Genomic DNA, 13,757 nt, shown 5'->3' with positions numbered 1-13,757 from the left:
TCAGCCACGAGACATTTGTTCCCATACACCTCACTAGGCTCCTTCAGAGCAAGGGCTGGCACCACCTTCAACAGCAACTTCTGTCTCAGGAGTGGAAGGAGAGACACAACCATGGACACGACAGACAAGTTGGAAACTATGAGATGACTTGACATGAAATCCCTCAGCTGTTCACATAAAGCATACAGGCAGCACACCACGCTGGACCAAAGTCCTAGCACCTTGCAGGGGATGCAGGAACAGGATGGACATCTAGGATATCTCCCCAGCACACACTCCACCCTCCAGGGATCAGCAGCCTGAAGCCTTCTCAGCCAGGGAGAGCTGCTTTCATTTCATAGACCCCTGCTGCATTTTTCTGCCACAAAATGCTCTTTGAACCTCTAAGCTTTTAGCATCCACAACATCCTGAGGCAAGCAGATCCCCAGTTCCTGTCTCCTTTTGTTTGCTTTGAGCTTTCTTGCTAATAAAAGAACTACGGAGTCTGAAGCCATATTACAGAGTGCCATTGAATAGCTTCTCCTTATTTGCCCTTTTTCAGGCCATTTGATTGTCGAGCTCTCCATCTTACTTTCCAACATGACAACTATTTCCAAGAGATGCAGCCAACTTAGGGCCACTGCAATTTATTCCTGTCCTTTACACACACATACAGACACCCTCACAAAGGGATAAACCTGTGATATAACCTGGGATTTAACCATTCCCAAAGCTGCTTTTCAAGAGGACACAGTTTAAATACCCCAGCTGAGATGTACACAAGGTACTCACTGCTCCTGCACCGGGCTCCTCGTGGGTCCCCCTGTCCCGCTGCCCTGCTCAGCCGGAGAACATTCCTGCATCCCCAGCACAAGCCCCTGCCGCAGCACCTCAGCTTAGTGTCAGCTCCAAACTGGAAGCGTCATCTCCAAAATTACTGTTGCGCTGGCTCCTGCCAGACTCTTAATTAGAGGAAGGCTGACACAGTTTTTCAGCAAACAGCGTTCACATACTGCAGGGAAAAACAGAATGAGGGCAAGAGGAAAAATGGGCTAATAAGAGAAAATCAACTGGAGAGAAAAACATGTTGTGCTGTGCAAAGCTTACCATAACAATGCTGGAGCCTAAAATACAGGGGGGAAAAAATAGGTTAGTACACATGGGAGGCAGGCAATGCTCCACAAATGTGGAGGAGAGCTGATATGCAGTGCAGCATCTCGGCATCCTCACCTGGCAGGCCTGTCCCTGCAGCCTGGCTTAGGGCAAATGGGACAGGCTTAGTTTCCAGCAAGTAGATCTGTATGTCTGAGAGCCTGAATGATGCTGTCTGAGGAGCCCGTGGCTGCCCTGCACGATTTACACTGCCTTTATAAAAGCCAGCAGTGTCAATAAAGCATGAAACAACGCCTAGCCACCCTCTCCCCACTGCTGTGCCTGGCAGCTTTAAGCTATTGTTTTTATTCCAGCTGCAGCCTGTTGGTCAGTCTGGAGAGGAAAGGGACCCTCTGCTCCTGCCTCTTCTTCAAGCAGGCTTCGAGAAAAGAGTGCCTGAGACCCAGAGGCACAGCCACTGAGCCTACAGCTCACTCACTGCTCAGGTGGAAGACTCGCCCCGTAGCACAAAAGCAGCATAAATCCATTTACCCTTTCTGCTTCTCTCTGCAAGAGAGAAGGAGCATCACTCACCCGGCTTCAGAACAGCTGCAGCCGCAAATGCAAACCCAAATGGAAGCACTGGGAGGAGGGTTTGTGAAAATGGTCCCTTTATCCACCCTAACATACCATACGGGCTAAACCTGCCTTGAAAAGCTTTAGGTTTTCCTCCAGGCTGGTGGCAACGTTGCCTTGATGACAAGGAAGGGAGCAATTCCAGTGGAGTTTCCATCCCCTCCCCTATGAGCTCCCTACAAGGAACTGGGAGGCGTCAGGAAAGCTGAAGGAGGTGAAACATTAGCAGCAGCTCACCTCAGGAAGACATGGGAGGCATTGAAAAAAGTACAACATAACCGAATGCCACTTAAAAGCAGCCTGAAAGCATTGGGACTGGTTTTCACCATCCAGACCAAAATATCACGATGGGAAAATGCAAATGTTTTTCTTCTCTTACCACCCAGCCCTGCTTTTGATACCAGATAAAACACTCCCTTTCAAATTCCTGACTGCAAAGGCGAGGAAGCACTGGCTGAAAAAAGCATCAGTTAGGCAAAACTAAAAGCATCTCTACAAGGAGAAGCCCTTCGAGGAATTTACTTCCTCTAGGATCCTCCCCATCAGCAGCCCACGCCATTCTCCAGCACTGAAAGCCCTTTTCAACATGAGATAAGAAGAGGCCCCAGCAGTAAAGCTGGCAAAACATCCACAAGGCAAAACATGAAGGTATTTCACAGCCTGGGGGGGAAGATGGGAAAACAGCAATTTGAACATCAGGGCACTCTGATAAGTTAAACCACAAGGAATGAGCTAAATCCAGTCATGATTGTCTGACCTCCCTGGGCAGATCCTTTGGAACTCCAAGGGATCCCTCAGCAGCTGCCTAGGCTCCTAAAAGCTCATCAAGCCTCTTCTCTGTCCCATGTCAGCCAGTCCCAAGAGTCCCTTTTTCTCTCTTTCAGGATGCAGAAACAAGCACTAGTATGTCAGTAATAATAGCTGCCTCTCTGGCAGAGTGCGATGTTTCCCATGGGGGAACCTTGGGCAAGAAGTTTTCCAAGAGCTCATAAACCCAAGGAATCAGACCCCAGAAAAATTAGGGGAGTCATCCCCAGCAGCACCATATCTAATATGCCCTTTCTAGTGAAACAAAAAGTCACACAAACATTAGAAGCCAGTGGAAGGCAAACAAACAAAAAATCAAAATACAAACCCAAAGCCAGGGATACTACGCTATACATGCATTTCTCCTGGGAAAGAAAACAAACATACAAGACTAGTGTTAGTACTGTAGCTGTAGTATTCCTGCTAGGGTCAAGGTCAGCAGAAAAACTCAACTACTTGGAAGTAGTTGCTTGAATCTCTGAGACAGCAAAGCCTCTCTCACAGCCCACATGCTGGACTGTCAGCCCACGGGCACCCAGAACTGACTGCTGGACAGTGCTGAGCACAGGCACCTTTAACAGAGACAGACCTAGCTTGTCTGTGCTCAGAAAATTAACACTGCAGTATCCATCCCTCAGTATTAAAAAATGGTCTTTTTTCCCCATGGAAATGCCCTCACTGCAGTCTAATCCGATGCTCCACCAAGAATAACACCACACTTCAGGTGTTTGTACCAGTCACCTGCTTTTCCCAAAGACACCCTCAACTAAATCATCAGCTTTAGAGACTTCAGAGAGTTCCTGCAGCCACTGCATCAATGAAGTGTCCCACTGACCTTCGGCCAGACCTACCTGCAAGTCATTAATCACTTCTGAAATCCCCATCCATTACCAAGTTCCACAACGGGAAAAGTGAGAATATGAGATGCACAAATAATTTCACTGGCAGGTTTCTTCATCTTTAAAACCAGAAGTGTTTGGGTTATTTTAAGCCACAGAGAAGCTTGTTAGAAAATAATAAAAAAAAAAAAAAGGCAAAGAACTACAAATGTTTATTTTATAATCAGCCTTTAATGTTTTCTGTGATTACTGATAAAGTGCACCTACTTCCACATGAAATGAGATAACATGGCTCTTAGTACAGCCAACATAGTATTAAAAGATAGATCTCAGTGCAAAATGCTTATCTGTAAGACAAACAAAGCAGTTAAGACCTTTATTGTGCTAACAGCCTTTTCCAATGCATGTAACTTCTGGCTGGGGGCTAACAAATGAGTTGGCAAACTTGCTGCCGCTGTGTTTTGCCATTTTGCCATTTCGTTGCCATTTCATCGCCAGGAGTCCCTTGTAAAGACTCACTAGTGATGCTTTGGGACCATCTCTGTAAGGATTCTCATGTGTCCTAATTCAACCCATGTCTAGTCTTCAGAGAATTACTTCTCAGCTACAACACAGATGGAAGAGAAGTCCACACAAAGTAGGAGGGGGAGAGAGGGGAAAATGCTAGAATGTATAAGTGTATCCATGGGCATTAAGCACAGAAACACAGGATTGGCTGAGCTGAAAATGATTTCAAGACTGTCTCCATTTATAGTAAGCTAATCAGCTGTAAACCCTAGAATTGTAACATGTGCCCTAAGACCAAAATAGGACCTGCAGCCATCTTTTTGTGAAACAGAGCTGAGGAATGCTCATTTTGTCCAGGGACACTTAATTAGAAAGGCATGTCTGGTTTTATTTTTTCATTGTTCTGGTAAATAAAAGTAAATATCAAAGTTGTTATTTTATGTGGAAAAAAACCTCAGCAGTTTCAATGTGCTTTGAACTGCAGTACAAAAGCTGTTCATCTAAACCCCTCCCCTTTCCTTCTCCAAAATATACAGGACAGCAACATCAAATTTACATGGTAAGAAAATATATACACATTAAACACAGTAAACATTCTGTATTTTTTAAACTTTATACAACATTAGTGAGAAAAAATATAAATGTTAATAAAATTACATACAATATATTCATACGATATATTCAACGAGTAAGTAACTGCTACGAGAGGGAAGGCAGATAAGCTGTCAAAGGTAGAGCAAGAGATGGCACTGACACAACTATGTAACACTTGAAATGAAAGACAAAACATGTAATATTTGCAAATTCACACTAAATTTCCTATAAGACATGCCCATTCCTTTATATAAAATATACATAAATAAATTTGAAGGCTTTGTGGTTGGCAGGGTTTTTTAGCCTTATTTTATATTCTTACCATAGGGGATTCATCATATAAGACAGGGTAATCTCCAAGAATTAAAAGGAAACCGTATTATAAAATGCACATAGTGATGTTATTAAAAATCTCACTAAGGGAATCTGAGTTAGTGCTGCTACTCAATACCTTAACTTTCTCTTCTTATATACACCCATCCTACAAACAAACCACAGTGTAAGATTTAAACGACAGCATTTGCACACAGAGCACAGAAGGAAATCATATCTTCCTTTAATTATTTCACAAACAGCTTCAATTATTTTATAAAAGCTCCTGAAGCTTTGAGCACATATTGTGTGTGCAGCAGGACTTCTCACCAAGGAATTCAGACATCATATGGCTTTCACAGCTTTTACACAGGTGAGCCAAATGCTCATCTCAAATCTCCACTGAGCTGATATTTAGGATTAGTATTTTCTCCATTAATAGGAAGCAAAGTCAGATACACTAGTGGTGTAATAAGATCTCATTTATATCTCAGTCTTATAGAAACACTTCTGTGTGGTCACATTCACTGCATAAATTCACGCCTGAAGATGAGGAGGGTAAGTTAAAAATGAATACTTCACTACAGCAAATGTCATTTGTTCTTTGATAAAACACAATCAGAGGAAAGAAGCTTCCACTTGAACTGTTTGGACACAACCACTCTTAAGTTCTGCTTCCGTCCTCAAGTGAACACAAGAGCAGTCACTTGGTTCATGTGCAACTGCCATATTTTGTGTTTTTAAGAGACAGTGGATGTTCATACCAGTTCTGCTTTGCAGACTAACACGACTCAGCCCAGTTCTTCCTCGCCTCAGGAGAGGTCTAACAGTCTTTCTGAACTCACATTCCATATCACAGGGCAGTTCTTTCCCAGCCAACCTAAAACAATGCTTGCAGGTATATGATGGCAAGAAAATGAATACATACTGTTTTCAAATATGTCTTGTGATTAATGTTGAAAACAAGAAAACTTCCCTCAGCTTTCCATATGGTAAAATATTTCTAGCCAATTTTGAGAAGGCTATAGAAATGGATTTTTTTTTCAGTTTACCCACATTAATTTTTCAGAAGTAGAGCGTCTGTATTAAAAGCCAACGTTAACCAAATTAGATCCTCATGTTTCTATTATTTGTCTGCATCAAGCTCAAATTCTAACTCAGGTGACTGATTTCTTCTGTTCCAAACAAGGTGAAGCTTCATTCATTCTACATCTTCCTTGGTTTCAGAGTTTTTCTGTTATTTTCCCTGAACTAGGAAAGATTTCATGAATCTGGCTCCCAGAAGTCATGCAGTTTTCCCTAAAGAGTAAAAACAAATCAGTACACAAGTCAGAAAACCAATGTCAGAAAAAATGAGTAGAGTAGGCAGGTGCTTAGCTTGGGAGCACCACATTGTGTTGCAAGTCCCTAGAATTTTATTCTGACACACTTGCCAGTTTCCCATATGCGAATCAACCCCAAATATCTCTGAAAAACCAACTCTGAAAGAGCTGCATCACTATCAACTTTCATCAATTGCTAAGCAGATTCTACAGCCATGAGTTACACTATAATTCCCTCCTCCTCTATAATAAGAAATATCACACACTACACACAACATATTTTTTGCACATTTTTGAGACTCTTTACAGACAAATGGTTGATTACATAGTTTTTAACTGCAATCAATACCAAGCATATAAGCACAATTTAAATTTTATGTAAATTATACCCTCATTACTGGAAAGCTAAGCTTTTCCAAGACAGGTAGCTTTATGTTTCAAGACAGGACTCAAACAGTTGGCCTGATCACATTACCACAGAAACCTTACAAGCCAAGGCTGGAGGAAATGGCTCTGAACTCTAGGTATCACTAGAAATTATTCATCTATTTCACCAAGTCCAGCTAGATGTCAGGAAGGCAAATATTTTGGAGAGACTTATCATGGCATTATACTACTGCATACTTTTACAAAGCATAAAAGGCTTTGCCTAATCATTGCATAAAATTTTTTACACATTCAAAGGAGGAGGAGTTATCAAAAGCCCTTAAATATATGTGGATAGAACCCTGGACTCAAGTAGTTTTGAAGTCACGTGCTGCCAGACCACAGCAGGAAGTGCATCACTGCATTCCTGCCCCAATGTCCTTTTTGAAGCATCTGCTAATAACTGTAATCAGAGACAGGCCCTATGACTCGACTCAGTACTAGCATTTCACTGTAACTACACACACATTTACAAAAGTATCACTTTTAAGGATGATGACACGTCCGTTTTACTGAAGTCAGCAAAGTAAGAATTTTAATTAAAATCTATTCTAATACATGTAAGTGTATTCCACAGCCATGCCACTTATGAAGAAAAAAAAAAAATCTCTTCAAAAGAATATGCTATTTTCAAGTGCTAAAAAATGAGTTAAATGCACCCCACAATGTGGGAAGAAAGAGAGAAAAAGGTTTCATTACAGTACCTGAGTAAGCCGAGTGGTTTGTATCACATCCTGCCATTTGGTATGTATCCTAGCAGCTAAGTCTTTTACCTGCAAATTCAGATTGATTAGCTTAGCCATTTATGCTAAAAAAAGCCCAAATCATACCCTGTGTTCCCCCACCAGCCTCAAACTCATAAAACCCCAGATAACCCAACATCCAAGGTTTACTGGCACAAAGTATCACTAAGTCAACTTCAGGTCCCTGTAATTTGGGACTCTGAATTCCAAGTCATGTACTCCACACAAACACATTACAGGCACATGACTCCCCATGTTAAATGTCTGGAATCAGCATGCAAACCTCTGGCCTCCAAACACTATCTCATCTTTGGGTAAGTGAGGTTTGTTCCACAAGTCTGACTGTACCTAGAACTGCAATCACAAAAGCCAACAATGCTTCGGCTGTTTCCGAAATAAATTCTTTATACGTAAACTGTGCTTTTTCATAACCAACCACAAGCAGGTGTTTAATCCAGGCCATTCACACTGAGATATGCCTCATATGCGGTGTTAAAACCCAGCCCAGTGGTGTCCTCTGGAAGTTACTGTCCTATTACATAAATGAAGTGATGGAGAAAACCTGAGTAAGATTTTTCCCTCCCAGTGCAAGGGCACGTGGAAACAAAAGTGAAAGTGATCAGTCACAACAATCAAGGCCAGAGTAATTAACTTGTTAAAGGGATCCATGCTCCACTAATCTGGCTGAATAAGAAAAGAAGAATCTTCTAGAGAGGTAAGAAAGCACACAACTGCACAGGCCTGATTTGAAGCCGAAGAAGCCAAGGGTTTTCAAAGTTGAGGCTGAACACTTTATCACTGAGCTGATTTATTTGGTTTGCTAGGACAGCAGGCAAAGCATGAAGGTCACAAAATTAGGACTACCACTAGTAAGCCCCGTGCCACAAAGCAAACAAAAGGAAATTGTCCAGGCTTGATGCTGCATCACATACAATGCTGGCTTAAAGCCACAACATTTTTAATTAACTCATTCATTTGAAAGATAAAATGGAGACTCATGCAAGATAGGCTACTTTTTCAGTCCTCTGTATCCTGCCCTGCATGTAGGCTCTGCTCTTACAATTAGAATGAGCTATCAGTGACTGCCACAGAAAGAAACAGCAACTCTGTGGGCCTAGAAGTTGAGAGGCATGGCTAAAAGAAAGACAAGCTCACATTTTACAGCTGTTAAAGAGTCCTGTTGTTTGCAAAAGGAATGTTTACAGTGAATTAAAATGAGCATATATTTAGCTACATGCAGATAGAAAAAACAGAAAAAACCCTCAAACCTATAAGGAACTCCTGGAATTTCCAGGGCTGGGATGAGGGAACAACAAGCATCACAAACACTAAAAAACATACAAACCCAAACCAAAACAAAATATATCAACTTTTGTGTCTTACCTTAGATCGATAAAACAGCCTTGCATCTTCCCTGATATCACCTTTTACGTACCTATCTAAGGCACGACAGAGCTTCAGTATGTGTTGCTAAATAAAGATAAAAGTGTACAGCTATTAAATCCTCCATATCAGTACTAGAAGTTTTATTCAAATACTATATGAATTTAAAAATTATATGCTTTGGTTTGATTTTTTTTTCTCAGAAATACACAGGAAGGAAAGGGAAAGGAAAGAAAACAAGATCACAAGATCCTCTGTCAGTTGCTCGTGTGCACCTGGTAAACCAGGTCTAATTGTTTTTAAAAATAGTTTCAAAGTATAGCAGAGCTATACATCACAAATTTTAAAGTTTTCTAGCTAATTTGCAAATCCTTTCTGTCCCCAAAGTAGCAAACACAGTGCGGTGCCATTCACATCTTTTATCAGCAAAAAAAGTTCTGAAGCTACAATAGCTAAAAATAACCTTTCAGTGATGATGACTCAGGTAATTTCTTTTGTAGGAATTGGCTGAGCAGGTAAAATATATCCAAGGCTTATGTGCTGAACTGTTATTTGTCTCTAAATTTTTGATTACTTTAATAAAGCAGTTTTGCCACTTCATAATCTCCTGATAATGACTCCCAAGGTCTTCCACATTCTGTTAGTTTCTTCATAAAGTTCCTGGTTTCAATCTCTCACCGAACAGCTGCAAAGAGGCTCTGCTATGCAGAACAGGTGAGACATGCTGAAATTCTACTTATAAACATGTGCTGGTGTCTCACGGCCACAATTTACCCCACCTAACTGAGGGAGGACCAGAATTGAAATAGTTAGATTGATTTTACACAAGTCTGGTCTGCACAAAATCCAGCCACACCCCTCTGGCCACTTGATGGCTAACAAGTCAGTGAATAACAGACTCTTTCTTCATTAAGAAATTGAGACATTAAAAAAAAAATATTGAAAAGATCAAGTTCTCCACAAATCTAAGTAGTTAACTGAGACACTTAAGTCTCCAAATGTAACCAAACATTACTGCTTTACTTCTCTCAAACAGTTCACATGACAGATTTCTTAAATGCCAAGAGTGATTCCACAGGACAGAAGGTTTACACAAACACCTTGCAACTCCCAGCAAGTGATCACAGAAATCTGAACAGGATTACTGAAAGGCTAAGCAGAAGCCATTACTTAACAGATGTTACTTAACACAGCACAAAGGAACTATCGCTACAGAGAAGAGCTACAGTCCTAGCTTTCACTTGCTGCATGGCTGCACTCCAGCACAGAAAACCGTAATGTGTTTGAACACATTTTACCAGCTATTTTTAAAGTGGCTTTTTTCTACACTGAAAAATTTCAACCCTACTTTAGGATCATTTGACTTCTTAGAATTTCTGTGCTGAGTTAATCTCCGGATACTTTCTGAGAACGATTAACACAATAAATGCCTGCTCATCCACAGCCTTATGTTTTGAGGTAACTCTATTCACAGAAATGCAGAAGAGGTTTCTTTCTCTGCAGTAAGCCCAGGCAAGCTCTTCTGCATTTACCTTGCATCAGAACAAAAGCTTCCCCCAGTGCTATTATCCATGGTGATCACGATTGCTCTTACCGAAACAGACCAAGTGTGCATGAAAAACAGTCTTTTAAAATCTAAAGGTCTAGCCACTGAAGTTACTTACCCTTTGATTAGAATTTACAACATCAAAGAAACTGGCTTCACTGACTAGATGAAGGAGGACGTAGATTAAGTAGTATGCCTGGAGAGAAATCAAAACAGCTTTAGCAGTCAAAGCACCATTATAGCTCTTCACATCTAGAAACAGCACCATCTTTGCTTTCTGGAATGATTCCTCCAACAGCCAGGCCAATGGATAAGTAGGTCTACACATCTGCCTAAATACTAATTTGAAACAGTATATCCATGTATTAGGAACATTTTAAAATGGTATTACAGTGTTATACACAACCTAAGTAACCGGTAAAAATTTCTGCGGTTTTAATAACTGGAAATTAAATTCAGCAGTTGGCTTTATTTTCCCATCGTCTACATCCAGATCAAAATACTTGCTAAGAGATTCCATGATAACATTCAAATAACCAAACCAATATTCCATTTTTATATGGATAGAATACTAAATCTTTGTAACACTTGTTTATGAGAAAAGATTAATAAAAGATCCATAAATATCTTTCTGAAGCCTGCAGGTGAAGGTCTGGCTCAGCGCCAAACAGTTGCCACTGATTACATCAGAAGGGAGGGAGGAGACGGCCCTCTGATTACAGAAGTCAGGATTCAAGAAATCCATGTGACTCAGAAAATCTGACCATTTCCCTGTTTGTAAAACAGCCCAGTACAGGCTCCGCCATCACATGCTACTTCTTTCCCTCCTCCATGACTATAATCAAAATTGAATATGAATAATATTTTAAAGATGTAGAGCAACAAAGTAGTGTACGTGCAGTTCCACGTACAGAACTGTCAGCAGTTAACAAAAATTAAAAGAAACATTCTCAGAAGTGTAGAAGATGCATAAAAAGACAAATGCAAAAAAGCACTATTGGCTATATACCTCCTGTTCTAGTTCTACATTAAGGTGGTCTTCATAGGCATTCTGCTCCTCCAGTCCTTCTCTCATCTTTCTCATCTTCTTCAGTAGCACAGAAGGTTTCATACACACCACAAACTGATGTAGAAGAGACATCTACACATACAAACATTAACAAAATGGACTGGTTTACTGGCAACAGAAAATTGGAAACAGAGTGACACTACATTATTTGTCCATTAAGACAAGAACAGAAAGGGGATTCTTAATTAAAAGGAAGTTTTCATGCTTTGAGTGATTTGTGACTATTTACAGACTAAAGTGTTTGTACATCACCTCAATAAAAAAAAAATCAAACCTATGAAACAAAGAGTGTCGCCACATGAATATAAAAGGAAGACTCAAAGAAATGTAGACCTCTTTCCAATGTCTAAAATTGATGTTTAGGCACAAACAATACTGCACTTACAAGCTGTAGAACATGCAGATTACACACACATGCAAATATACTTTTAATACTAATCTAAACAGAAAATTATTAATTGGTAATTTTGCAAGTTTCTTGAGAAGAGGCTTACAATATTGAAACATAAAACACAAACCACAAACATACAAGTTTTCTAAACTTCCAAGTTATATAAACACAACATATATATGCAGTACCTGCTCATCACTGTCATCAGGTATTTCTATACGCTTTTTATGAAGAAGCTTTGAAATTATCACTAGGCTAAGACGTCGTCTTAGTTCCCTGAAAAACAATTAAAAAAAATTATTTCCCATAGAATTTCTCAAATCCACACTGTTTCAACAAAGTATATGAGGCTATGCATGGCTTCCCTAGATATAAACTTGCCTACAACTATTAAATTGGATTTTCTGAATATAGATGCTATTAAACTAGTAAAGAGGCCAGTAAACCAGAAGTATCTTAGCTTCTGCACAAGTACACACTGCTAGATACTTGTCTCTAAGCCTGAAACTGATGACCCAATTAATTCTCCTTGCTCAGATACACTCTAATTTATTATTTTCAAAGATACAGAACTCAGAGTGATGCTTAGATGTAGACATGAATCACTCAAAGAAAATTTAATTTTTGGTAATTCAGACAAGAATTAGAGTAGGTGATGGATGCCAGAATAGGAAGTTAAGTCTGTCTTTACTACAAGGTACCAGGAATGCACAGCCCAGAAACTACATATAAAATTTAACAACCCTTTTTCACAGCAGAGGTGATCAGGAAGCTATACATGCACACCAAGAACTGCATATACATCTGTATCACAAGAGAAAACACAAATACTTTTTTTGAAGTGCCATGTAATACCTATTGCATTTATCAGACTTTGAGCTTATACAGATAAATCAGCTGTTAATGATCTGAGGTTACAGTGTCATTACCGTCCACGCACTGTCCAGCTTGGCACGAGCTGAACCAGCCACAGGAGATTATGGTGATGGTCAGAAAGTTCACTCACTGCCACACAGATCCCTGGCATCTTTAAAAAGAACAACAAAACATCCTGATACTGAAGAATGGTTGTTTGCTTTATTTGCCAAGGAATACATCTACTCCCTAGAAACATACCATAAAGGATAAAAGGAACTGATCTAACATATGATGTCCATAAAGAGATTTCTGCATTGCACCTGTAGTTAAGTCTGCTAAATACTATTTTAAGTAGGGTAGTTGAGATCAGATTGCTTTTAATGACATTTTAGCAGCTTAGTGCAATAACTTCTTCATTCTTTCAGAGAGCTATTTTAGTAAACAATCTCAAGATAAATATAACAGTCCTCTTGCAGAAGTGGACAGGCAAGCATGTCATGCAACAAAAACCCTCTCAGTATACCCACCCATTTCATAAATCTCACACAATCCCAAAGCTTCAAATTTTTGCTATTATACATATTATTATCAAAATTTTTTATTACATTTTCAAGCAGTATTTTTCTGATATGTCAAGAAAAAAAAAATGAAAACTTCAAAACAGAAGTTGCGGTTTCACAAATCCAGTACAATTAATTTATGAAGTTACCTTTGTATCCCAGTCTTTTATACTCATCAGAAGCTTTACAAAAAGGCACTGAAGATCTACCAAAGGAACTCGCTTCAGCTGTTTCTCCAAGCTTATTTTAAATAGCAACAGAATTAGCAGCCATATTTCTTCATCAGTATATCCATCTTGAATTACTGTTGTACAGAAACCTAGAAACTTTAAAAGAAATATGAAGTATTAACATCTGAAATTGGTTTAGCTTATTTTAAAGCACGATGAGAACTCAAGCTTTCCACCCTCACATTAAAAGTACCTCAAACGATGTACTGTTTTTGCAACACTTGTGTACTAACATCTCCCCATCTCCTAGTAACAGCACTCAAAGTTTTTTTTTATACCTGCTGGAGGCTCATTTTTTGAACAATGGCAATATTTCCCAGACAGTAATCCTTCTCTACCGCACAGATTTTCTAAATGCACCAGTAATACTGAAAACATAAATCAAGAGATTTTTCCCCACCCAGGTGTTATCACATATACTTACAATACAGGATGCATGTGTAAAGGAGAACACAAATTAAT

General features: G+C 39.7%; 1 protein-coding gene across 2 annotated transcripts in view; it reads right to left on the bottom strand.

Moving 5' to 3' along the window:
• Window positions 1-3,565: 3,565 nt before the first annotated feature.
• SLF2 (SMC5-SMC6 complex localization factor 2) overlaps window positions 3,566-13,757 on the bottom strand; it is a 30,505-nt gene continuing 20,313 nt past the window's right edge. For both annotated transcript variants that reach the window (XM_027738708.2, XM_027738711.2), the window contains exons 13-20: window positions 13,215-13,391; window positions 12,577-12,674; window positions 11,836-11,923; window positions 11,197-11,328; window positions 10,306-10,383; window positions 8,642-8,728; window positions 7,220-7,288; window positions 3,566-6,066 (exon numbers count right to left, since the gene is read on the bottom strand). In XM_027738708.2, coding sequence (XP_027594509.2) covers window positions 6,031-6,066; window positions 7,220-7,288; window positions 8,642-8,728; window positions 10,306-10,383; window positions 11,197-11,328; window positions 11,836-11,923; window positions 12,577-12,674; window positions 13,215-13,391 — 765 coding nt within the window. In that variant the 3' untranslated portion in view covers window positions 3,566-6,030. The remainder of the gene's footprint in view (window positions 6,067-7,219; window positions 7,289-8,641; window positions 8,729-10,305; window positions 10,384-11,196; window positions 11,329-11,835; window positions 11,924-12,576; window positions 12,675-13,214; window positions 13,392-13,757) is intronic.

Source organism: Pipra filicauda, unplaced genomic scaffold (assembly GCF_003945595.2).
Source record: "Pipra filicauda isolate LSUMZ 115617 unplaced genomic scaffold, ASM394559v2 scaffold85_size2586006_pilon, whole genome shotgun sequence".
Lineage (NCBI taxonomy): Eukaryota > Metazoa > Chordata > Aves > Passeriformes > Pipridae > Pipra > Pipra filicauda.
Note: the sequence above shows the minus strand (reverse complement) of the source record. Positions and strands in the feature narration are given on the sequence as shown.